At 45.0% G+C, this 24,971-nt stretch overlaps 1 protein-coding gene and 1 long non-coding RNA gene across 3 annotated transcripts in view; one reads left to right on the top strand and one right to left on the bottom strand.

Annotated features, from left to right (window-relative positions):
- Positions 1–1,573: 1,573 nt before the first annotated feature.
- LOC127000409 (uncharacterized) overlaps positions 1,574–24,971 on the bottom strand; it is a 94,630-nt gene continuing 71,232 nt past the window's right edge. The window contains exons 3-6 of one of the 2 annotated variants that reach the window (XR_007754022.1): positions 10,867–11,048; positions 8,244–8,343; positions 5,838–6,061; positions 1,574–3,651 (exon numbers count right to left, since the gene is read on the bottom strand). This is a non-coding gene — a long non-coding RNA (uncharacterized LOC127000409). The other variant, XR_007754023.1, reaches the window with a different exon arrangement.
- LOC127000408 (homeobox protein vent1-like) lies at positions 17,265–18,877 on the top strand. The gene has a single exon (XM_050864108.1). It carries the CDS (start codon positions 17,616–17,618, stop codon positions 18,501–18,503), a length of 888 nt encoding a protein of 295 aa, XP_050720065.1. The 5' UTR covers positions 17,265–17,615; the 3' UTR covers positions 18,504–18,877.

The raw sequence follows: 24,971 nt of genomic DNA, 5'->3' as shown, positions 1-24,971 counted from the left end.
ATATATTCCATTTTTCCAGCAGAGGAGTCCAGACTGGAAGCATCTACAAGGACCTGGATCGTAGACCTCAAAGGAACCTTGCACAAAGCCATATAGGTAAATACCTACACTCGGGTCAAAGGTCTATCTATATATATCTCCGACGTCCTACTCCCACACGGGAACTTCCCCCCAGGATGTGTCTCCTCTCCCTGTTCTGGTACTCCCTCTCAGCACAATCCTGATACTTGCAACACTCGCTCACCCTATTGATCCACTTCACAGGTGGTCTTCCCCTGACACCCCCTCCCTCAATCTTAACCTCATACACTCTCTTCACAAAGTCACTCTCCTTCATTATCATCACGTGTCCAAATCATCTCAGCGCACCACACTTCACCCATTCGACCACTCCACAATCCACTCCTTTCGCTGTCACACCCATACCAAACCTCTCATACATGCTTTCATTACTTTCTCCATTCCATCCTGAAACACCACATGCACCTCTTATATAACTCATTTCCGCTGCACGTATTCTCGAATGCTGTGCTGCATTCCATGTCCATGTATCTGAAGCACATGACAGAGTTGTCAGGATAATACTGTTCCCTATTCCCTTCTTTACCTCCATGCTCACACCTTTTCCTTTCATAACTCTCCAATGCACCTATTACCTGCCTACCCGTCACTGCTCTTTCTTTCACCTTGCCTTTAATACTTATATGAAACTGTCCCCAAATATTTAAACTCGGTCACCACCTCCATTCTTCCCCCAGCCTTATTCTACATTTCGTTGTGCTCTCTTCTCTAATTCTGTACGGCTTTGCAAAATCAGTGGTCTGCGCTCTTGCTCTCACAAATAGCATAACCTTACTCTTTCCAACATTCACTTTCACAGTCAAAGGTGCAGAACTTAAATTACGTATTCAATGTAAGGTATGTTTTTACTTACAATACTCAAGAAACCTAGCCATCAGCCTTTGTCAGTCCACTGCAGGAGAGCCTCTCCCAATATTATAATTCACCTCTGTCTGGTGTTAGTGTACTCAATTCTTCTCCAGCAAAGAGTACAATTTTCCCACCTTGCTCGGTCAGCCCAGAATTCTACTGTTTCTGGGTTGCTACTTTGATGCTGTGGTTACCCACTAGTTACCAGTTTGACATGTGCACTAACTTCTCGACTAGTTCACCACCTAATCAATAAAATATCTTCAAACTTTTATCTGTTACCGAATCTATGAAACTTCTTTCCTATTATTGTTACATCCGACATTTTTCTTCTCTCTAGGCATGTCTTAGTTTTTCCTGAAGACTTTGAGGTGCCAAATTTCTGACTTATGCTAAGATTAGGAGGATAAGTTGTTTGTAGCCTCCTCCTCCTCAAGGAGCATGGCAGGTCATTGTTCAATTTGCTGTACTAAAATTGCTTCATCCTAATTGGACTTTCGGAATGGGTCAGGGGTCCATGTGGCTCTGCCCTGGATGTTTTCTAGGTTATTTATTTTACTAGGTAGCTAGAGCCACTGATATCCACTCATGAAGATATTTAAAAATAAGTTCTATCCTTGTACCTGGGTAATGACATGTAAGATCTTTCTTGTATGTTTATTAAAGTACATTATAATTCATCGTAATATTTTCTTTACAGATTCCAGTCAAGAGTATCCACTACATATCATGCACACACAAACTCCACACTGGATTCCATGGTAATGATGTAAACAAGGCAGCTGGACAACAAATGGCCAGGAGCAACAGGACATCCATTTTTTCAAGGGGAAGGAGAGAAGAAAGGAGCTCCTTAAAGTTACAAGTATCAATATGGACAGACTGAATGAATGGGAAAGGAGAAAGTGATAGAAGTATTTATGTAAAGAAAGGTGTTAGTGAAATGCCTCTGAAGGACATGTAGTTTGGGAGTGGTATGGACAGGATTGGAAGAGGGAAGGGTGTAACAAGATAGATTTATGGGATGTTTTGAGGACTGAGTGTGAGGGCATTTACTAAAAAAGAATTGGATCTTTAGTGCCTCTGTGCACATGAACAGGGAGCTGAGTGGAAGCTTTGGTGTGGCTGAGTTCAACAAGGTTATTTAATGTACATATTTGTCCAATTATATTAGAGAAAAGACAGCCAAGTAGGACTAGAAAAGAGGTAAAGAGCAATCATTGGTGGCAAGCCTACGTGCATATGATTGTGTTGCTGAGAGAAACAGGGCAAAGATTGGTAAAATAAGTATTATCCTAACTCATATAGTCATCAGAAACATGAATGTTAGATGTAGCATGTATGAAAGGTTTGGTATGGGTGTGACAGCATAGGGAGTGGATTAGTGGATTTAGTTTCAGAATAAGTAAAGACTGGTGCACTGAGACAGTCTGTACATGCAATGAGAATGAACGAGACCGCTTTGTGAGGTGTAGGACAGGCTTGAGGGACCAGTGAAATGGATTAACAGAATGGATGAATATTGGAGGGAATAGAAGGGCTGAGTGCTGGAATAAGAACAGCTAGACATTTTTGCCTCGGTCACACAATTGAGGGAAGTTGTGATAGACTGAGGCATCTGAGATTGAGATAGAATACATTTAGATGGAGTTTGGGCAGAGAGAATGACAGAGTAAGTCCTGGTTGGGGGTAGAAAGGTGTGATTATTAGTACTTTGGGACAGTTCTACATAAGCATGGGAGCTCGGAAGGAGATGAGAAAGCACTGAAGGGCAGACGCTTTTGGTTAGGAAAGGAAGTGTGAGGATGGGGATGTAGAAGGGTATAAAAAACTTCATTATTGTCAACTGTCATATGCAGTAGACGTGTGGGGAATGTAGCATAATTATATATAGGCACAGTGGGAATTAACTACTTGAGAGGTGTATGTGGTGGTGTGTCAGGATGGTGTGAAGAGTAACCATTTAATGTACAGTGCTTTGGTAAGGGGGTAACATCAAAGGGAGCCAACAGTGGAGTGTAGTGCTGCAAGCAATTTTGGACAAGTGATGACTTTGTTGAAAGTATATGAGTGCAGGACTGTAGGAGAGGGTGTGAAGGGAAAGCTTAGTAATGAAATGGACTGAAGAGTGGACTAGTATTGGAGATAAATGGTAGATGAGGGATTGAGTGTGAGTGCTAGAACAGGGAAAGTTGGGAGCCTTCTCAGAGGTAAACTGCCGTGATGAAATATATAAAATTAATGGACAGGAGTGAATGAATGCAATTTCTAAGAGAGAGAGAGAGAGAGAGAGAGAGAGAGAGAGAGAGAGAGAGAGAGAGAGAGAGAGAGAGACCTCGACCTCACCTCTACTCACAAGTGGTATTGCAAAAACTTAATATTTCACTGTGATGCTGAGGTGTAATAATTGTGTCAGGTGATCTGCAAGCCATGAAGTTTGTCGGAGTACAGTGGACTAATGTAATACTGTGCTTGGCTGATCAATGTTGAGAGGAAGTATAATCCAAAGACAATATGTTTTTTCAAGGAGTGAAGCTTCCTCTGCTAACTACAGAATTTGACATTTTCATTACTGATCCAGAGTCTGCCGTCAGTGTTGAGTGTGGTGGAGCCCCGCTCAGCGAGGCCCTTCACTTGACGTTCGTTGTCAGCCCTCAGGACGCCGAGCCGCTTGCATCGGTGCACCACCAGCACGTGCCACTGACCGTCGTCCACACGCACCTGTAATCACATTGCCATGTTAAAAGCTGTATGCTGTTTCGATTTACAAATAATAAAGAATTAAGGTAGGCAAGTAAATTTTTATCTATACCCTTAAGAAAGTAGAGAAAGGGAAAACCATGTGAAGTTGGGTGAGCAGAGTCCCATCCGTGAGCTTTGTTCACGGATGGGGCCTGCTAAACCAAAATCGTCCCCGTCAAATACCGGCTTTAGGAAAAAGTGAAATGGTGAGAGCAAACCCACCTGCTTCCAGCCAGCCAGCACAGTACACTTGGAGCTAAGTGGTAGCATGATTAGCACCCAATGTGCTAATACTGGTGAAAAATCAAAGCATTAAAGCTGTTTCTTTGTATTATTTCTATTTGAAAAATGTGTTTCATTAACTTTTGACTCATTGTTTGCATGTGTTTTCACACACACACACACAAGATGAAGCTACACCCATTATCTGCATCCCTGTATCATAAGACAAATTAGGCAACTTTTTCATGAACCCAAGTCCACAAAGAATCAGCTATATAAAAGGTTTGTCTAACTCGAATATTAAATTTCCTTAAAGAAAAATGGTAATGGTTACATGTTCCAAGTATGTAAAAAAAAACATTAACAGAGTTAAAATGAATGAGTAAAATTCTTTGAGTAAAAGTAATGCAAAGAAAGACAGCTTGAATATTTTTCCTGATTATAACAGCATAACATGTTATATGGTTCTCATCATGCTCCTACCTCACTCCATCAAATGTGTTGTGATGGCTGCTTCCTGTAAGTGGAAAAACCTGGCTGTGTACCAGCCTTTGCTAGACACTTGACTGCTGCTGTGCATGTAGTCACTACTTACTCAACAACAGTAAAATAAGTAATGTTTAAAGCAGGCAAACTGAGGTGTAGCAGCCTGCTACTGTACTCTCTTGCATCCTGCCTGCTTTAGACATTGTGTTTACTGTGTTCCATGGCAAGCAAGTGTCTAGCAAAGAAGTGTAAACCCACTTGCTTTCATGCTTTACAAGAAACTGAGAAGCATCACGGAAATAAAGTATTACTCTAATACCACCAGTGATAAAAGTGCCACCATTGTTTGATTGACGTAGCTTAGTATGAGCATGATGAGTGCCATGAAGGATTACTAAAACAAAACTAAGAAGTATTAAGGCTAGTTACCTATATATAATTTTCTATCTATCTATATCTCTGATGCTTCAACTCCCCAGGATCCTCCTCAAAAAAGGTGGTCATGGCAGAAGTCTCCAATTATCTCTGTTCTAGCACTCCCTCTCTGCACATTTTAATCTCTTGCCTACCAACTCACTCTCACTGGTACTCATCTACTCTGCTAATCCATTTCATTAGTGGTCTCCCCAAGAGAACATTTCCTTCAGTCATTCTCTCACACACTCTGAGCAACCTTATCCTTGTTCATTCTTAACATGTGCCTAAATCATCTCAAAGTGCCGTACGTCCCCCGTTCAACCACTACAGTCCACTAGCTGTTGCACACATCCTCAATCCTCTCTCCCTCCCATCTTGACTCACATAATTTACTTGAACAATATTTCATTAGCATCTAATTTTGGGTGAGTGTCTATGTGGATGACCTCATTGAATACTTGGAGACATTTGTAATGCTTAATAAAAATAAACTGTAATTAATCTTAGTGCAATGTGTTGTTTGTTGTTTTACTGTGGGCTGGATAGACTGGGACCTTGATATAACATCACACCATGTCGTCTGACACATTTCTCCCTCAATGAGAACAGAACAAAAGACCTCTTTGCCTGGAACCACTAACAGAAAGTATGGAGGATTTAAAGAATGTGCTCATGGTGGACAGTGGCTCAGCATAGGGTTGCACAGCTACAAAATATGAGCATTTTTTATGTAGTCTCCAGTTTGGTCATATTCTGAACTAATTACCAAGTGCAATATCACAAAATAAGAACAGGATATATGCAAATGAGCACTGTCATATCTACATCATACTTGCTCAGCCTTAAACTGATATGGAGGGGACACAAGGATCTCTGTAGGAAATCATCAGGGTATGATTTGGATATGAGCTCTGGTTGAAACTTCCACAGGCACAAGCCTATAATGGTGCATTACTCTGGAGTACTTAAAAAGGTTTAGCTGCTGCAATGAGCCTGCAGATACATCTATCCCTATAAACAAAATCTGGATGAAGCCAAACCTGTTATTTTTTCCATGCTCTGTAGCCCAGACTCCTGGCTGTACATGCTGGTGTTTACTGGTGCACCAGGAGTTTAAGAAATACTGATCTTCAGCCTGGCAGTTTGTCTCAGCTGCTCACCAGGTCCATGGGGCAAGCAGCCATTGTACATTCTTCAGCCTTACACAGGAAATGAACCTCATCTTCTAGGAGTGGATTCAACACTACGTACATCAATATGGTCTCTGGAAAATAAAATAAAAAATTAAATGCAACAGAAGGATGTTGAGGCACTATATAGCTGATGTCATCAGGAGGGACAGTAGTACATAGTAGTGCAGTGGCAGAAAGATGTAGAGCCAAGGAACTGAACTGTACTCACAGGATTAGGAGACAAATACTAGTTTTGACATGTGGAGAGAAGCAATGAGAGCAAGTCAATAAGTCTTGGTGACTGATTGTACACCACCAAGGAGACCAAAGACACAGGGAAAATGTGTGGAGCAGGACCTAGCTGCTGTGGGTGTTATTGTGGAGTCACTTGAAATTTTCCAGGATATTAATGTCCTTGCCACATGCATGAACAGACTGTACTGGTTCATCCAGCAAGCCTCCAAACACCCTGATCTCGGCCAAGGAGATCTGAAGTCCCAGGGGTTTTGTCTCCTCATGGCTTGCCTAAAGAGCCATCACCACAGCCTCCAGGAACTCCACAAGGATTACCGCATCATAGGCAAAAACAAGGTCAGTGACCCTGGTATTGTTAACCTATGTTTCACAATGACTGGCACATGTTGCCTGTTAGTTAGTTAATTTTCTCAGAAATCACTAACACCTTGAGGGGGGAAGGACTGTAAACTAGTGATTTCTGGGGAAAATAAATGTTGGGGGAGTTGGTGGCCGAGTGGTCAGCGTGCGGGCGTGTGAGCCCAATTTTCAACCATCACCGAGTGGCAGAAGATTACCCACATGCTGCCCAGATCTTCAATCAACCCTAACTCCAGCGACTTCAGTCAAGAGATGCACTGGTGAGCAGCATGGGCCATGGATCCGGCAAGTCATACATCACAGTAGCTATTATAAATAAAATTCGCCCGAGACACTAACGGGCTGGGGTCATTGAAGAGACCCCTCAAGAAAGCCTGCCTACAAGAGCAAATTAAGCAGTAATGGGTTACTAATCAGCAATTAAAGTTTTTGCTAACTTTTACATTTGTCAAAACTAATATGTATCTAAAGAGAGAGAAAAGGACATATCTGTTAAAAACACGTCACTTGAAGAAAAAATGGGAACGAATTAATTTCTGAATATTTACCTCATTAAGAAAAACTGGTGGGGCTACATAACCATCTAGAAGTGGGGCCATGTGACCAGCTGGTGGGGCTGGGTCACTATTCAGGCAACTTACATTACTGGCTTGGTTTGAGTTCATTTATCATCAAAGGCCCACCAGTTTTTCAAGAAAGAAATCAAATTTATGTACAATTCTAGAATGCAAGTTTTGCACATGCAAACAATTTTCACAATGAATTTTATCAATGTATTTATTTTGTAAGTAATTATTCTTATACAGTATAACATAACCTTTAGGATTAAGTTTACCCCCCTAGGTTGTATTAACAGGACCACAATGGAAATAAATCTATGGACTTTTTTGTGTAATCCTGGGCCCTGGGGGGTGTGCATTGTATACCTACATGTAGGCTGGGAAATACAATCATGTATAACTTCCAAATAAACAATCAAAATCAAATCAATCAAATCAAGCCCCGCCAGATGGCTACACACATGGAAGTAGAATTGGTGGAGTCAACATGGGCTGCTAATCCCATTGAAAGAGGTGAAGCTGCTAAACTGTCATTCTCATGCCAGCAATGTGCCGCATACCCGGGTGAGAGCTCCGCCCACTGCCTCAGTTACTGCCTCCAGGCCACGTCTTATGATGACTCTTATCCGTTATTACAGTATTGTTTTTGATTACCGTACACTTGCTGATGAAGTAGAACTATTTCGTAAATAGTGATATATTTTTCTACATAATAAATGGGTAGTAACAAACCAATTTCAAAACTTCACAAGCTTATCACACCACTAATTCACTGATGTTTCTTTGCTTACATGTTTATCTGCCACTGACCAACACTTCTTTTAGAGCAGTGTTTCTCTCTGTAGTAGGCCCAACAACGGGGCTGAGGGTGTCGGAAAGAGCCCACCTTTCCACCCCCATGGCACCGGGCAGGTATCTTGACCCATCCCGTCCCGTCCCGTATCCCGTTGATGAGGTTTCAGGCTGCTCCCCTATACCTCCATGGCTACACAGCTTCCCCACCTTCAAAATAAGCCTCGGTTGTCTAGTATCGCAACTGTTGTCCTTAATTCCCTGATAAAACATGTCCAGGTGTAACAAACAACACGATAAGTCTCACCAAGCAGCAAAAAGGTCCCCCAAACTCCCGGCTGATCTTGATCTTGATGTCACAGATTGCTTGAGAGTTCTCCCCAGCCAGGCCTTTGTATCGGCAGCTCCTGTGAAAGAAAAACAAAACATACAGAAAGTCGATGTCCTACTCGGGGCAAGGTATCATTGCCTACATCTTGCACGCCACATGCCCTCCAAGAACTCTTTCACTGCCTCAATCACTCGTCCACTCGTCTCTCCACTGAGCCCCAGCAGCAGCACTATCCACTCCCTTCCAGTCCTCCCATTCACTCCACGTCCCATCTCGCTCAGAAACAAATGCATCATCTTCGTTCTCTCCCTGTCATACTTCTTACATTCCAGCACTACATGCTGCACAGTCTCGTCCACACCCCTGTCACACATCTGGCACACTTTGCTGCGGGACTCAGACCATCTATAGCTAGTTCCTTGCATTCACATCCAGACACTGCCATCTAGCACGGAAAAGAAGATCACCTCCCAGGCTTAACTCATACCCCTTATAACCTCCATGCTCATACCACACCTCACTTTGGGGCCTCTTTCTCCCTGTACCAGTCTAGGGTTTCCTTTCTTTCCATTTCATTCTTCCACTTGCTCAATCCCTCATCTTTTACTACCATATATATCACATTCTTCCACTTTCTTACATCCCACTCAAACCCCTCTCCATTTCTGTTTGTTATTCTCCATTCAAACACATTCTGCTCATCTTCAAAGGGTTGGTACACCCACCTACTTAGCGCAACGCTCCAGTCTCACTTTATATCTCAAGGTTGCCTTCACTAATCTTTCCCTGAAAGTCCTCCATCCCATGTCACCCCTAAGAGCCTCTACTGCTGCAAACCTTGGTGCATTCAGTGCCATTCTTGCTACCCTATTCTGCCCCACTTCCAATTTTTCTATCTCACTGTCGTTCCATGTCACCACATCCATTCCATACATAATGCTAGGGACAGCCACACTCTTCCAAACCTCACGGATGACATCATACTTGCTCGCTCTCATCCTCGCTGTACTCCCCAAACGGCCTACCCACTGGTTTGTTCATAGTTAATTCGAGTTGCCCCTATACATTTCTCGTTTTCTTTATGAATTTAATAATCTGGGCGGTTGTTTCAAATCGGGCATAGGTTAAAATTTCAGTGAGTTAGTTGTATTGTAACTCTGATTTTCTTTAACTGTATTACTTTTTTAGATATTTGAATAAGCCTAAAGTGAGTTCTTATTTTCCATGCCTGTCCACTTCCCTTATTACGTTTTGAGAAAGCTGGGAACAGACCATACCTGTCAAGTCTAACGTTTTTTTCGTAAGTCTTACGTAATTTCGGTGATTTTCAAGTCTTACGGCGTAAGTTGAAAATCTTACGTTTTTTTCTCTGCTTGCGATGTTTTTTTTTAATATGTTTGTTTTAAACAATTTGAAATATATCGTACACGCCATATTTAAATTCATGTGAGCGTGCTGAGTAATGGTTACTGTTACGGTTAATGTGTGTGTGTTTGGGGGGAGGTACCTCGTGCACCCTGCTTGAGTCCGTCGGAACCATACCTGTCAAGTCTTACGTTTTTTATACACAAACTTATGGTCTCTAACGCAAAATCTTATGGCAAGACACCACAGTAGCTTGACAGGTATGACAGACAAGGAGGAGGAGGAGGAGGAGGAGGAGAAACATCACATCACACACACGCATACACACGAGAAAGCTGGGAGCAGACAAGAAGGAGGAGAAGAAACATCACATCAACAGAAACAACAACAAGAAATATACAAGGCGCAACGTTGGGAAAAAGAACTCGGCAATAAAAGATAAGAGAAAAGAACAAGTGTAATCGTGGACACAAACAAATGGTCAGAAAAGGTAAATGCAAAAAGAGAGGTCCAGAGTGAGCTAAAGTGAAGGAAACAGAGGAAGGAGGAAAAGCAAAGTCAGTGGAAGCAAAGTGTACAGAAAAACAGAGCTCAGGGCAGGGTGAAGTGTATAAGTGTGCGCAGTGAAGCAACTAAGTGTGCGTAGGAGGATCTAAGAACCGATTCGAAAGGGAAAAGCTCAAAAGAAGAAGAAGAAGAAGAAGAAGAAGAAGAAGAAGAAGAAAAAAAGAAAAAGAAAAAGAAAAAGAAGAAGTATAAGAAGAAGTAAAAGAAGAAATAGAAGAAGAAAAAGAAGAAGAAGAAGAAGAAGAAGACATTTTAGAGATCTCCAGAGAGAGAGAGAGAGAGAGAGAGAGAGAGAGAGAGAGAGAGAGAGAGAGAGAGAGAGAACTAACAAACTGAACAGCTGGCGCAGATAACTGTCAATACAACCCCATAAAAATTCGAGTTTCCTTAGTGTGACAGATTTAAGATGGCACACTCTTTGTATTTATCTCTACCGTACATTCGCAGCTCTCTAACAGATACGGATACTAACACAATGAGCCGCAAAAACTTAGATGTGCGTCATAACGTGATTACGCAGACTTTATTTCATCTTCAAAATAAAATAACTGAAAATTTGTTGTCACCACCAAACGACAAAGATAATGGGCCTACTTGGTTCAGCAAATGCGTATACTGACCTATTTTCCCGCCCGCTACCCGTAACGCAGACTCAGTAAATACTCACGGAAATGCTTACTGCAGGCAACTGTGGTGAGGAGGGTGGTGGTAATGGTGGCGGTGAGGGGTGGTGGTAATGGTGGCGGTGGCGGTGGTGGTGGTGGTGGTAGGCAAGGAGGTGGCGGTCGTGTTTGTGAATGGCCCTCGGCATCGGTTTCCGACTCCCCCGAGACAGGTAAGTCCGTATACCTGGCGAAGGGTTAATTAGTCTTTGATGATGGGACACACACACACACACACACACACACACACACACACACACACACACGAGGAAGAGGAGGAGGAGGAAGAGGAGAAAGAGGAGAAGGACGATGAACAACATCCGTAGAAACAACGACGGCAATAACAACAACAACAATAATAATAATAATAATAATAATAATAATAATAATAATAATAATAATAATAATAATAACGCACCGCTTGAGAGGGCAGGAAGCGTCAGGTGTTGGCTCGCCGTGTGTTGTACCCTCAAGGACCTCAAACTGTTCCCACGCCCAGCAGGTGCACGAAGCGTTGGGTTCAGTAAGACAGTAACATGCCCAACCTTTGATATCCTCTAATCCAAATCATATATACCTCCACGTGAAAGTAACAGACATAACGTTTATGGTGGTGAATACATAGTGCAAGCTGCATATATGTTTGAGTTTTCTGTCACATTATTTTCCTTTTAATATTAAGTCAATGCATACAAATCCAGCACAAAGCAACCAACGTGACACATTTTGGATTTTGGTTCTTTCCTACCACAAGGTCGAGGGCAAATGCGACGCAGATGAACACCGAGGCAGGCTCAGCTGTAATACTATGGAATTACGTACATAGTAACGGCTTCTATTACACCAGGAATTTGCTATTTATGACTGGCAAACCATTAGTTTCTTATATTACGCAACAACTGAGACCCAATAATAAATCGCTAAAATGAGTCGGCGAAAACACATTGGTTTTCCATTATAGACGGAGTGTGACGCAGCGCGCGCCCCTCCAGAAACTAAGGGTGGCATGGCGGACGACCGAGAGCTTGGCACCTCCCGCTCGGCCAAATTCAGAAAACTAGCGACACTGAGAAACTGTGCAGCTACTAATCCAAGTGTACTGACTTCGGTGGGAAGTGGAGGAACAAGTGTTGTCCCTTCGGTCAGGAGGCGGCCACGATGCTGGCCAGCGGGAGGGCATACAGGAGAAAATGAGGACAGTGCAGAAGATATGGGGGGATATTTACTGATCATGTATGGATGGCAAGTGTTTAGATGATGAAAAAAAAAAAAAAAAATCGATTTGTTTTAGGTGAAAAATGGTAGGCGCTGGCTGAGTGGTTAGTGTGCGGGCCCAGTATTCACCGCGTGCTGGACGACGCGGGTTCGAATCCCCACGCCACCACCTGGGATTTTTCAGTCACCGCCGAGTGGCCTAAGATTACCCACATGCTGTCCTGAAGACCACCCTCTACCCGGACTCTAGAAGAAACCGTCCAAGTGAATCAAGAATGAGTTCCGGGGGGCAGCACGAGCCAAGAATTTATGGCGCCACTATAAAAAATGCCTGCGCTATGACAGGCTGGGGCCGACCACCAGGCCTCTGAAGAAAGCCTACCGGATTTCAAAGTTCGACTTCTATCTCAAAGGTAAAGAGTTTATTCTAGAGACTGACCACAAACCTCTGATATATCTTCACAAGTCGAAGTGCTCCAACGACAGACTGATGAGGTGGGCACTTCAACTGCAGAACTACCCATTCCGGTTGGTTCATCTTGCCGGCCGAGATAACATGGGGGCAGACTTCCTGAGTCGCTCCTTGTGAGGTGAACGTTTGCCGTTCCTCCTTGTCATTTCTTGTAGCTTATTGCGTTGTTTATATTTCGTGTTAGTTCAGTTTAATCTAAATACGGTAGATTTTTGTAAGGGGGCTTATGTGAGGGGTGAACCAATTAACACACACACACACACACACACACACACACACACACACACACACTGGTATTTACACTCGGGGTAGTTAGAAGGTTCGTGCTTCTGTTGATTGTTATTCGCTCCACCAGCAGTTGTGGTATTGATGCTTCGTCCACTCTGCCTTGCTTCGCCCGCCGTCTTGAGGCTTCCTCTGATGCAGTTACCGTCTCGTTCGGGCTTCACTCAGTCCACGTAGCGTCGAGACGAGTCGATCTCGGCTGGGTACGACCGTACGAGGAAGGAGCATCAAAGCGGAGTTAACCACTGCCCTGTCAGGACCTTGAGCGTCCAAGCACCTCCCTCTCACCTTTGGAGACAAGCAGACACGTGGACAACGGTCTGCTTGTGCCTCCCGTCCACCCTACCCGGTTCAGAAGTCTCCACGCCAGCTGACACTGCCTGTCCGTCTCACCGACTTACCCGTTGCTCTCACGTCACCAAGATCGGGTTCTCGGGTAGCTGCCATTCAACAGAGCCCGTAACTCTCCATCGAGTGACGTCTTCAAGGCGGCTGTTCTGCTGTCTTCCCTACACCCGAGGAACCACACTCGGCTGCCGGGTCGGGCTGCCGTGTCACCTGTGTCCTGTCTGGTCGAGACGACGGGAGTGTACTGGACTTATATTTATTATACATGCACTTACATTTGTTATATTTCCTTAGAAACCTGGTGAAGGTATAATCATACTTGGACTCGATTGGAGTAGGGGCCGACGTTCTCCTATCTTCAATCAGTCCTATTACCATATACTGAAATAGTTTCAGTAATGTTAAGTAAAACTATCTTTAATATTGAAAGGGCTTCAATTTTAGGATGCCAAGCGAATTTTTACTTAATGTTAAACGGCTTAAGTTTTAGTTAATGTTACATGATAAGTCAATTAAGTCGGAGTTTGCTTTGGAAAAAATGTGTAAACTGATATTTTAATTACGTGAACAATTTCTTGGAGACGACGAAGAAAAATCCGATAAATAACGATGATTGCTTCAGGATAAAAAGGAAAAAAAACAGGAAAACAAAAATGTAAGTCTTAAAAACGCAAAGTGTGCGGACAAAATAAACCTAAATAAACGCGGGATAAAATATACCGGGCCAAAAATACTAAAACTACGTACCTTTCTAAATTCCAAGAAACAATTTTGGGTCAGTAAACGTAGCAAACCAACCCTGACACTCCCGTAAACAAGAAGAATGGCGCGCACTCGAGAGGGAAAGCAGGGCACACAAAACACAGTCCTGTCTCTCGAGTGGAATCCAATCCCAGGTCGGCGTACCTCGTTGACGGAACACAAAGTAAACAAAGGTATCGGAACCCATCATCTCAATTACACCCACAATGGAGTGAGATACTGGAGGAGGAGGAGGAGGAGGAGGAGGGACGGTAGGGAATGAGGAGGCGGAGGAGAGGGAGAGGGGGGTATAAGTTGGTGTATCGGCGCTGGTGTAGGCATGCATCACCTCACTGACGGACATATGGTGAAGTGTCGCTATTTGTCGGGTATTGGACGGGGCCATAAACTTTCGGGACCATCGTGCCACGCCACCACAACAAGGGCCCCGCGCCTCCACTCCCTCCAGCCCCCAACACCGCGACAAAAGCCACCCACGACCATTGCTTCTGAGGTATAAAAGCCCGTCCTCTCCCGTAGGCCTTGTGCGACACCTCTCTTCTGTGTGGGGAGGAGCCGCGGGTCCATTGGCAGAGCGAGGGAATCATTCATGGATTAAAAAGTGTTTGGTGGAGTGGCGATCCCGCGGACAAAGGGAACAAGACTGCTGAGAGAGCGGGAAAGGGCCGTGGAGGGATGGGAAGGGAAAGGTAGAGAGAGAGGAGGAGAAAGAGAGGGTGAAGGATGAGGTAGATAGATAGATAAATAGATACAGAAAAATCCTAAACTAATCAAGAGGAAGAAATAAAGGCAAATAGACATGGATAGTTAGATAGAGATAAATCCTAACATACCCTATATAGAGGAAATTTAGGTAGATAGATGGTTATGTATACGTACGAAGATAGATAGATAAGTAGAAAGATAGATAGAACGATAAAAAAAATCCTAGCCTAGCCTAAATAGTGTGATGTGTGATGATCTTTTTTTACAACAAAGGAGACAGCTCAAGGGCACACACAAAAAAAGGAAACAATAATAAAAAAGCCCGCTACTTAATCGTTATGTACACAACTACTAAAAAAACTTACAATTAACAAGAGGTGTACACAGTCTATGCTTTAACTCTATACAACAAACGGATTGATACCAGTGACAGTGACAGTAAAATAAAAAAAAAGTCAATGTATTACTTCTTTTCATGTGACGAATAAACTAATACAGCATAACGGTACAGTGGAGTCTATTACAATTAAGTTCAGGAGAAGAAGTGGAAGAGGGAACAGATCGCATGAGTGTCAGCAGATGGGTAAATGAAAGGAATCTGTGGGTTAATTGATCTGATGAAAGGCGGCTAAGAGGGGAGGGAGAGAGGGAAAGAGAGAACGTGAGACTGAGAGAGAGGGGGAAAGGGGAAGAAGGGGGCAGAATTGAGGGGTTAAGGGTTATATTTTTAAAACATTCGGGGCCCAAGCACGTACATTTAACAAGGCTTTCGTAGGATTTGTGGGCATTTCGATGGATAGTTTTATGACTCTGGTTGTAGTTTGGCAAAGTTTCTGAACCATGAACGTAAAGAAACACTCATGGGGACGCATTTAATTAACCTCATTTACTGCCGTTAGAAATGATTGATGCAAGAGAAGGGAGCGTCTGAGAATAAGGCTATAAGACAAAGAGAGAAATGGTAAGAGGAATAGCAAACAGAGGAATAAAGGATTAACATGCAGAGAACACACACACAGACGGACACGAGAAAAAATAACATAAGAAGAGAAACGAGCGAGAAAAAAATTAGTGTTCCCTTGACCAACTCCCCTCCTCCTCCCCTCCCTCCCTCCCCCCTCCCCACTTTTATAAACGCTACTGTTAACATACATATCTATCTTTTTTAACGGGTCTGTAGAGTATTTTCAGCCCAAAAGGAACCGGGAGCCGTGCAGTATTTTTTCCCCCTTTTATATGCAATACAAGTTTCAGCTCAAAAAGAGACTGATATTTATAGTTTATTTTTCCTCTCCCCTTTTTTACGAGGCCTATAGTGTAGTTTCAGCTCACAAGGGATCGAATTCCATATAGTTTATTTTTGCTTTTTTTTTGAGGGCTGTATCGTGTAGTTTCAGTTTATACAGGATAGATATTTATAGCTACAATATATTTTTCCTTTTTTTACGAGTTCTATTGTGTTGTTTTAGGTCACAGAGAATTGATATCAAGACAGTTTACTTTCTCCTTTTCAGATATCTATAGTGTAGTTTCAGCTCTAAAGGGACGATATATACAGTTTATTTTTTCCCCCTTTCCTCTTTTTCAGCTCATCAGGGACCGATATCTATACAGTTTAGCTTCAGTTCTAATATATACAGTTTATTTGTTTGTTTTCTCTTTTTTTTTTCCTTTTTTTCAGCTCAGAAGGGACCGATATCTATAGTTCAGCTTCAGTTCAAAAGGGGCCGAGATTGCGTGCCGCCGAACCCTCCCGAAGCGAACGAAGGGCGGAGAATGGAGAGGAGGAAGGGAGAGGATTTAGCGTGATGGAGGCGCAGTCGTGTTTCCTCCAGGCGCCGGTTTTGTGGAGGGAAATTGGATTGATTCTTCTTTCCTCTTGAATAAACACGCGATTTTCTGCTCCCACAGTTACCGAGCGGCTCCTTCGTCCGTCCGTCTCTCTGTGTGTGTGTGTGTGTGTGTGTGTGTGTGTGTGTGTGTGTGTGTGTGTGTGTGTCTATACTTTTTGGTTCGTTTCTATCACCCTCCTCTCCCTCTCCCTTTCCCTCTCCCTCTCCCTTTCCCTTTCCCTCTCCCCCTCTCTCTCTCCCTCTGAACTAGGCGTGACCGGTCGGTGCGTCTCACAAGAGGGCGCCGACTAGGGTAGTAGGACGCGGCAAGACCTGAAAGGATTTGGCCAGATAGATAGGATAAGAGAGAGAGAGAGAGAGAGAGAGAGAGAGAGAGAGAGAGAGAGAGAGAGAGAGAGAGAGAGAGAGAGAGAGAGAGAGAGAGAGAGAGAGAGAGAGAGAGAGAAAGGGGATGGTGTTAAGGAGGGTTCGAAAATTTGAGACGAGAAATCCTTTGAGGAAATCCTTCTCAACGAGGATTACAGGATTGACTCCCGGCGCGTCCTCTGAGCACTGTTATGGTCTCCTGCCGACCCTCCGCGCCCCCCGCCCCCCCGTCCCACCGCGGCAGGAAGACAGGAGGTAGAAGAGTCCCCAAAGCCACCTGCCTCAATATTCTCTTTCTTCTTCCTCCTCCTCCTCCTTCTCATTTCGTCCACCAACAAAAATCTTGGTGGAGCGTCGGAGTGGGTGCCGTGGGGGCGGCGGGGGCGGGAGGGGGCGGCATAACAGCATCGTTGGTATTCGCCGCCGTGGCTCTAATAACTTGGTTGTTGTGGCCTCTTACTCGGCGGCCGCGGCGGCATTATTGTCTCCCGGCAGTCACTGGGGAGGTCGACATGATTCATTTGAGCACCACTGAATTCAAGAATGGAGGCCGCCACTTAATGGTCTGGTGGCGGGGGGCGGGGCGGGGGCCGAGGGGCGGGGCGAGCGCCGGGCCGGCCCCAATGGGCGGCGGCCCGCGGTCGAGGGCAGGCTGTGGGCGGAGCCTCGGCGGGCGACATTTAGAGAGGTGAGTGTGTGGGCCAAGCATCAGTCTGCCAGTGACAGGTGAGCTCTCGCACAACTCGCCATGATTCACGCCACGGGTATCCCCTTCTTCAACCCGCTGCTCAGCATGGGCGGCATGCCCTTCCCCTGGGCACTCCCGACGCAGGGGTCGCCGCCTAGCTCGCCGCCCTCCTCGCCTCTCTCCGGCACCAGTGTGTGGCACAGACCGCAGCCCGCCCGCGCTGCCTCCTTTACCATCGACGCCATCCTCGGCCGCCGCCAGCAGGAGGCAGAGCAGGCGGCGGGGCGCTCCCTCACCCTGCGGCGCGAGGAGCGACAGACCCGCCCAGCGCCCTACCCTGCGGTGGGCGGCGAGCAGCAGACGGTGAACAGCGGTGGGCACGGCGGCGGCAGCCAGGGTGCCTCGGCCAAGGCCAAGGTGAAGCGCGTCAGGACAATCTTCACGGCGGAGCAGCTGGAGCGGCTGGAGGCAGAGTTCGCCCGCCAGCAGTACATGGTGGGCCCTGAGCGGCTGTACCTGGCGGCGGCCCTCAGCCTCACCGAGGCCCAGGTCAAGGTGTGGTTCCAGAACAGACGCATCAAGTGGCGCAAGCAGTACATGGAGCAGCAGCACGCCAAGCTGGCCGGCTCCCACGACACCGCCGCTGACGACTCCCTCTCCCCGACGGACGGCACCTCGTCGCCGCCCCCTGAAGTGCCCGCCTCACCCGCCTCCCCCGCCAGCCCTGGAGACGCCGCCGAGGACCACCTAGAGTCCCAGCAGCAGCAACACCACCAACCACAGGCACAGCAGCAGCAGCAACAGACGGAGCGACAGAACAACACGATGGCGCCGCTGGCCGCCGCGCCCTCTTACCCAAGTTACCTCGCGGCAACCCTATCGGCGGCGTACGCGGAGCAGCAGAGCGAACCTGCCGATCTGACCACCTGCGGGGCCCGAGCCAAGTGAAGCGAGGCGCGGGCCGCCCCTGCATCCTGACTGTGAGAGTGTTGGCGTGTGCCGCGCCCTGCCCGACAAGCGGCGCTGACAGCAGTGGTTCCGGCGGCGGCGGCGGCGACAACGGAAGTCTTCCTTCAGTCCGCGCCCCGCCACCACCATGAAGGTGACCCTTGAACTCTGAGTGCTGGTGACCCGCCAAGGAGACAACCTGGCGGTCCTGCGTCTGGCGGCCTGCCTCACCGTGTACATATATGTATGTATCGCTGCCGGTGTGTGCGTGTGTGTGTGTGTGTGTGTGTGTGTGTGAGGGTAGCTCCCTGTTCCCGCGTCCCTCTACGATAGAAGGTTATCTAGTCTTTGTAATAAAAATATGAAGATAACAATGTGTTTCATGCTAACCTGCCAAGACACTCACGGCCCGTCCCCTGTGTGCCACTCTGCTGCAGGCGTGGCGGCCACACCCTCGCTGGCCTGACACCTCAGGCCGCCAGCCACCCCTGACACCTGATACCTGACACACACACACACACACACACACACACACACGTGCACGCGCGCGACCTATTTACACTGCCTTGCCGACATACACGCAACACTTTACACGCAATGATAGTGACGTCAAAAACTTTCTTAAAAAGGCAGAAACACTTCCTCAGTCTTCTAAACACAAACAAACCCACACAAACGTGCCGCATGCAGCAACCCTCTTGATATCACCTTACATAGTCACTCTTAATCCCTTGATCCTTCCTAAAAACAAAAGCTCTTCACCTTGAGGCTGACATATAACAGGTAAGGAAAAGGTTAATTTCTTCAAATACAGATCGTGCTTAAACAGGTAAATATGGGTGATAACAATATGACTATGAAACACCGTGAGATTTTCATTTACGCTGCATAAGAAAAAATCGCCCGGGGTTCATAATATTATGCTCTCTAAGACGGAACTTGTAATGCTCTGAGTAAAAGAACCCACGAGGGAGAGGATTAAAACAAGACATGCACCGCACCACGTCATGTTGGAAGGCTAAGTATGGCGAGTCGTGTACACAGTAATGACACGGACCGCGCCGTACGCCCCGACCCGCTCGTGACGGCGACAAAAAGGAGAAACAAGAGCGCCAGGAATTAGGGGCAAGAGACGGCCCCCCAAAAATAGACATTAGTGCCACTTACATCAAACACCTGAGCTTGATTGGCTCGACAGGTAATTAAAGAACTTAATCAACGCCGCGCGACCCGATTATGACACTAATTATCACATGAAAAGAAAAAAAAAGTAATATTGGAGTGTGACTTGAAAAGCGTGCAAATGAGGGAAGGCTAAATGAATCCGTTTTGCTTAATGTCAAAGGAGGGAAGCACAAGCAACAATTCGGATTTAGTCAGACTCGGGATCAATTTACGAAAACGATGAATTATGAACACCGGAACACACGCGGCGCCCGGCAATTGGATGCGTGTAACTGCATGGAAGCGGCTAATAAGACTCTGATTAATTGGCTCAAATTTAAGAAAGATAATGAATGCATTTAACTCGAGCACCACAACTTAGAGCAGTATTGTATTTTCACGCGTGCACTGATGACAAGTTACAAATCAAGTCAAGAGTGTGTGTGTGTGTGTGTGTGTGTGTGTGTGTGTGTGTGTGTGTGTGCTTCATGTGAGTGTATATCCGTTTGCTTCATAAAGTAAAGTAAATATTGGGGGTCCGGCTATAGCTGCGCGTGGCCTCAGTGCTCATCTCCGTCCCTTCACAGAGAACTTTAAAACCTAGCTGAGCCTGTTTGCCCGAACGATGAACTTGGCCACGGCATGACAAGAGACGGAAGATAAGAACACATGCGGATCTTTTACGGAGCAGCATACAGCATACTTCACCTCAACCAATCAAAATGGCATGCGTATACAATCGACCATTATACCGCTAGTTTGCGAAGTTATAAAAGCGTAATAGAATGCAAGCGGACATTTTACGGGACATCACATAGCACGGGTAGCCTCAACAAATCATAATGCCACGTAACACTATATATACCTACTCTATTGCGAAGTGCGTAAGTGCGTATATATAATCGTCCGCAACCAATATACTTTTTCAAATGGGTATAGGTATTTATTTTACTGATTAAACAGATACATGTAAACTTGATACCTTATAATAGTGAAAAGCTTAGGTAATAGTTATAGCGTAGGTAAAAGTTAACGTAGGTAATACTGTGTGTGTGAGTAAGTAGAAGTGCTGGTTAGCGAGTCACAAGTATAATGCATCGAGAGGAAGATATAGGAAAGAAAAAGAAACGTATATTGGAAAGAAGACGGGTGACTAATAGGGAGGGAGAGAGGGGGGGGGGGAGAAAAGCTGAGAGAGAGAGAGAGAGAGAGAGAGAGAGAGAGAGAGAGAGAGAGAGAGAGAGAGAGAGAGAGAGAGAGAGAGAGAGAGAGAGAGAGAGAGAGAGAGAGAGAGAGAGAGAGAGAGAGAGAGAGAGAGAGAGAGAGAGAAAAGAAAGAGAAAAATAACAGACAAAAACACAGACAAACAAACAGATAACAGATTAACAACCACACAGACACACAACCATCACAACCACCATAATCAACATCCCCAACCACCACCACCACCACCACCACCCAGTCATCGCACCAACACCATCATCATCATCACCACCACCACCACCATCACCAACAGCGGCAGCCACTCCAAAACAAATTAGAGCAAATTAATATAAAGTTCAGGAGGCTGCCGGCGGGGTGAATCTTGCCGAGGTGTTTCATTACCTCCACGAAAATTAATGACCGCTCCCTAATGAGTCCCGGCCGCCTCCGCCACGATGGAGAGAAGATGGAGAGAAGGAAGGAGGAGGAGGTGGAGGAGGGTGATGAGGATGGGGAAGAGGAGGAGAAAGAGGAGTGTGAGACGGGAGGGGAAAATGAGTGATTGGTTGGCGTGGAGAGAAGGAAGAGGAGATGGAGGAGGAGGAAGAGGAGAATAAGGAGGTGGAGGAGGGTGATGAGGAGTGGGAAGAGGAGGAGAAAGAGGAGTGTGAGACGGGAGGGGAAAATGAGTGATTGGTTGGCGTGGAGAGAAGGAAGAGGAGATGGAGGAGGAGGAAGAGGAGAATAAGGAGGTGGAGGAGGGTGATGAGGATGGGAAAGAGGAGGAGAAAGAGGAGTGTGAGACGGGAGGGGAAAATGAGTGATTGGTTGGCGTGGAGAGAAGGAAGAGGAGATGGAGGAGGAGGAAGAGGAGAATAAGGAGGAGGAGGAGGAGGTGGAGGAGGGTGATGAGGATGGGAAAGAGGAGGAGAAAGAGGAGTGTGAGACGGGAGGGGAAAATGAGTGATTGGATAGCATGGAGAGAAGGAAGAGGAGATGGAGGAGGAGGAGGAGGAGGAAAATAATGAGGAAGAGGAGGAGGATGGGAAGGAGAAGGAGAGTAAGACAGGAGGGGAAAATGAGTGATTAGATAGTATGAAGAGAAAGAAGAGGAAGTGGACGATGAGGAATAGAAGGATGAGAAGATAGATAACGATGAAGAGAAGGAGGAGGAAGAGGAGGAGAGTGAAAGTGAGATAGGAGAGAAAAATGGACAGAGGATGGAGAGAAGGAAGAGGATATGGAGGATGAGGAGGAAAATGAGAACATGAATGATGATGATGATGATGATGATGAAAATGATGAGTACGAGGAGAGTGAGACAGGAAGGGGGAAGGAAATATGGCTGATTGAATGTATATGGAGAGGAACAAATAGATAAGAAAAAAGGATGGAAGGAGAGGAAAGATGATGCGGAGGAGAAAGAGGAGAACTGAGGAAAAGGAAGAACAGACATAATAAAGTAGAAACGAAGAAAATGGAACTGGAGGAAAATGAGGAGGATAATGACCGAAGGAAGAGTAAAGAAGGAGAATGTCGGAGGGGGAGGAGGAGGAGGAGGAGGAGAGAATGGAGGTATAGCGGAGGAGGAAATAAAGACAGTGAAACAGAGGGAGAAGGGACAAGTGGAGGATAAATTTGGAATGGAGGAAAATGGAGAGAGAGGAAAAAGAAAGGAGAATGGAAGGAGGAGGCGGAGGAGGAGAGAATGGAGATAGCGGAGGAGGAAATGAGGACAGGGAAACAGAGGGAGGAAGAAGGGACAAGAGGAAGATAAATTTGGAACAGAGGAAAATGGAGAGAGAGGAGAAAGAAAGGAGAATGGAAGGAGGAGGCGGAGGAGGAGAGAATGAAGATAGCGGAGGAGGAAATAAGGACAGGGAAACAGAGGGAGGAAGAAGGGACAAGTCGAGGATAAATTTGGGACGGAGTAAAATGGAAAGAGATGAGAAAGAAAGGAGAATGGGAGGAGGAGCGTATCAAAGTATGAGGGGGGAAAGGAGATGGAGGTGGAGGAAAATGTGAGGATGGGAGAAACAGTAGGAGAATTAGAGGAATATAGCAAAGAAGGAGAGGATGAAGGTAGAGATGAGGATAGGATAACATGAGAAAGGGGAGGATAACGACGGCAAAGAAGATAGAAAGGGAGAGAAGGAAAACTATGAAAAAGTGAAGGTGAAAAGTGAAAGTGAAACGGAGAGTGATGAAGAAACGGGTAAAGGACAAGGAGAGAATGAAGGAGGAAGAGGGTAAAGAGAAGATAAGAGGGATAAGAATACGTGAAGATGGCTGGGACGATGGACCATGATATTAGATGAAGACAAGGATATGGAGCAGGGGGAAAAAGACGATGTAAATTAAGATAGGACAGCAAAGAGGATGTGAAGATAGATGGACAAAGACAAAATGAATGAGTCCTCTTTAAAGGCTGCAAGCAAAACTACAGCTCTCTTTTTGGCCACTATTCAGGAGCAGTAAGTAGCGGGGTTTTTTTTTTCATTATTGTTTTCATTTATTTTTACGCCCTTGCACTGTATCCTCTGCTGTAAAAAAAAAAAAAAGGTACAACAGACATTATGCCATCAACTAGTTTTTTGAAATAGTCTATCCTTTGTTTTGTGTTAGGTTTCAAATTGTATTACTTAGCGATAGCCTTAAGACGTATATATACCTAACCCCTGTAATAGATTTCTCGCTCTTGATATCATTGGTGGTTGAGAACTTGCGATTTCAAAAGGGAAAAATGAGGAAACCAGTTGAAATCGAAAGACAGTGAGGAGATAATATGGAAAAGATGGATGGAAATAAACTGAGAGATACAAAAATGAAAGCTAAATGTGATAAAGGAAAATAAATATGATGATTGATACAAAGAAACAGAGAAAATAATATAGCTTGGAGTGCATGCAATTTTAACAGATATAGATGGACAGACAGACAGAAAGACAGACAGATAGGTAGATAAACAGATAAACGGATATATAAATGCTAGACATGCGTGTATACATATTTATACATACAAAAAAACAATATATTCATAAATACATACACACATACAAACATATATACATGCATAAACACTTACAAACAGTAGAATGAGTAGTACGGTATTAGAAGACGTGGGATTAGATAAATAAAGTAACAGAGAGAGAGAGAGAGAGAGAGAGAGAGAGAGAGAGAGAGAGAGAGAGAGAGACTAATATCATATCAACCACTAACAACAATGGTTCATTTGATGCTACATTAATACATGCTCACGCTTACCCACGCGCTCACACACACACACACACACACACACACACACACACACACACACCATATTCTCTTTCTGTGTGTGTGTGTGTGTGTGTGTGTACAGATCTCTCTCTCTCACAGCACTGATCCACTGCATAAACAACCAACACTGTCTATCTGTCTGTCTGTAAGTCCGTCAGAGCGCAGCGGGGGAGGGAGAGACGGACGGAGGAGGAGGAGGAAGAGGAGGAGGACCTGTTAGTTCACCTGGAGGAAACTCATTAGCACCTGCCCACTCTTCCTCCCTAAACATACCTCAGATTTATTTTCTTTTACCTGCAGTTAACAATTTTTGGTTGTTGCTACCGCTACTACTACTACGTCTACTACTACTACTTCTACTACTACTACTACGTCTATTACTCTTACCACTATATTCTACCGGTATTTCTTCTAGTACCATAAGAATAACAACAGCTGCTACTACTACTACTACTACTACTACTACTACTACTACTACTACTACTACTACTACTACTACTACTACAACCACGAACACCAGTAAAGCGCACTCCCAAATATAATGCAGGAATATATTAAGACTCCGAAAAAGGAAAACAATTAATTAATATACCTGGATATGGAAGGTTAATAATGTTGCGTGATAATGAATAGAATGATTTGCTTAATTAGGCTCAACGTTTTAAAATAATACAACATTTAATTATCCGTCCATCTTTTCGCTCCGTCTCTTTTTTTTAGTTTTTTTGCTGTTTTAATGTAGGGAATAATTTGTATGATGTGCTTGAGAGTAAATATGTACAGCAAAAATCGTTCACTTTTTATTTCATTATTATTATTATTATC

Source organism: Eriocheir sinensis, chromosome 18 (assembly GCF_024679095.1).
Source record: "Eriocheir sinensis breed Jianghai 21 chromosome 18, ASM2467909v1, whole genome shotgun sequence".
In the NCBI taxonomy this organism is placed as follows: domain Eukaryota; kingdom Metazoa; phylum Arthropoda; class Malacostraca; order Decapoda; family Varunidae; genus Eriocheir; species Eriocheir sinensis.
The sequence above is the reverse complement of the archived record's forward strand: the minus strand, read 5'-3'. Positions and strand labels throughout refer to the sequence as shown.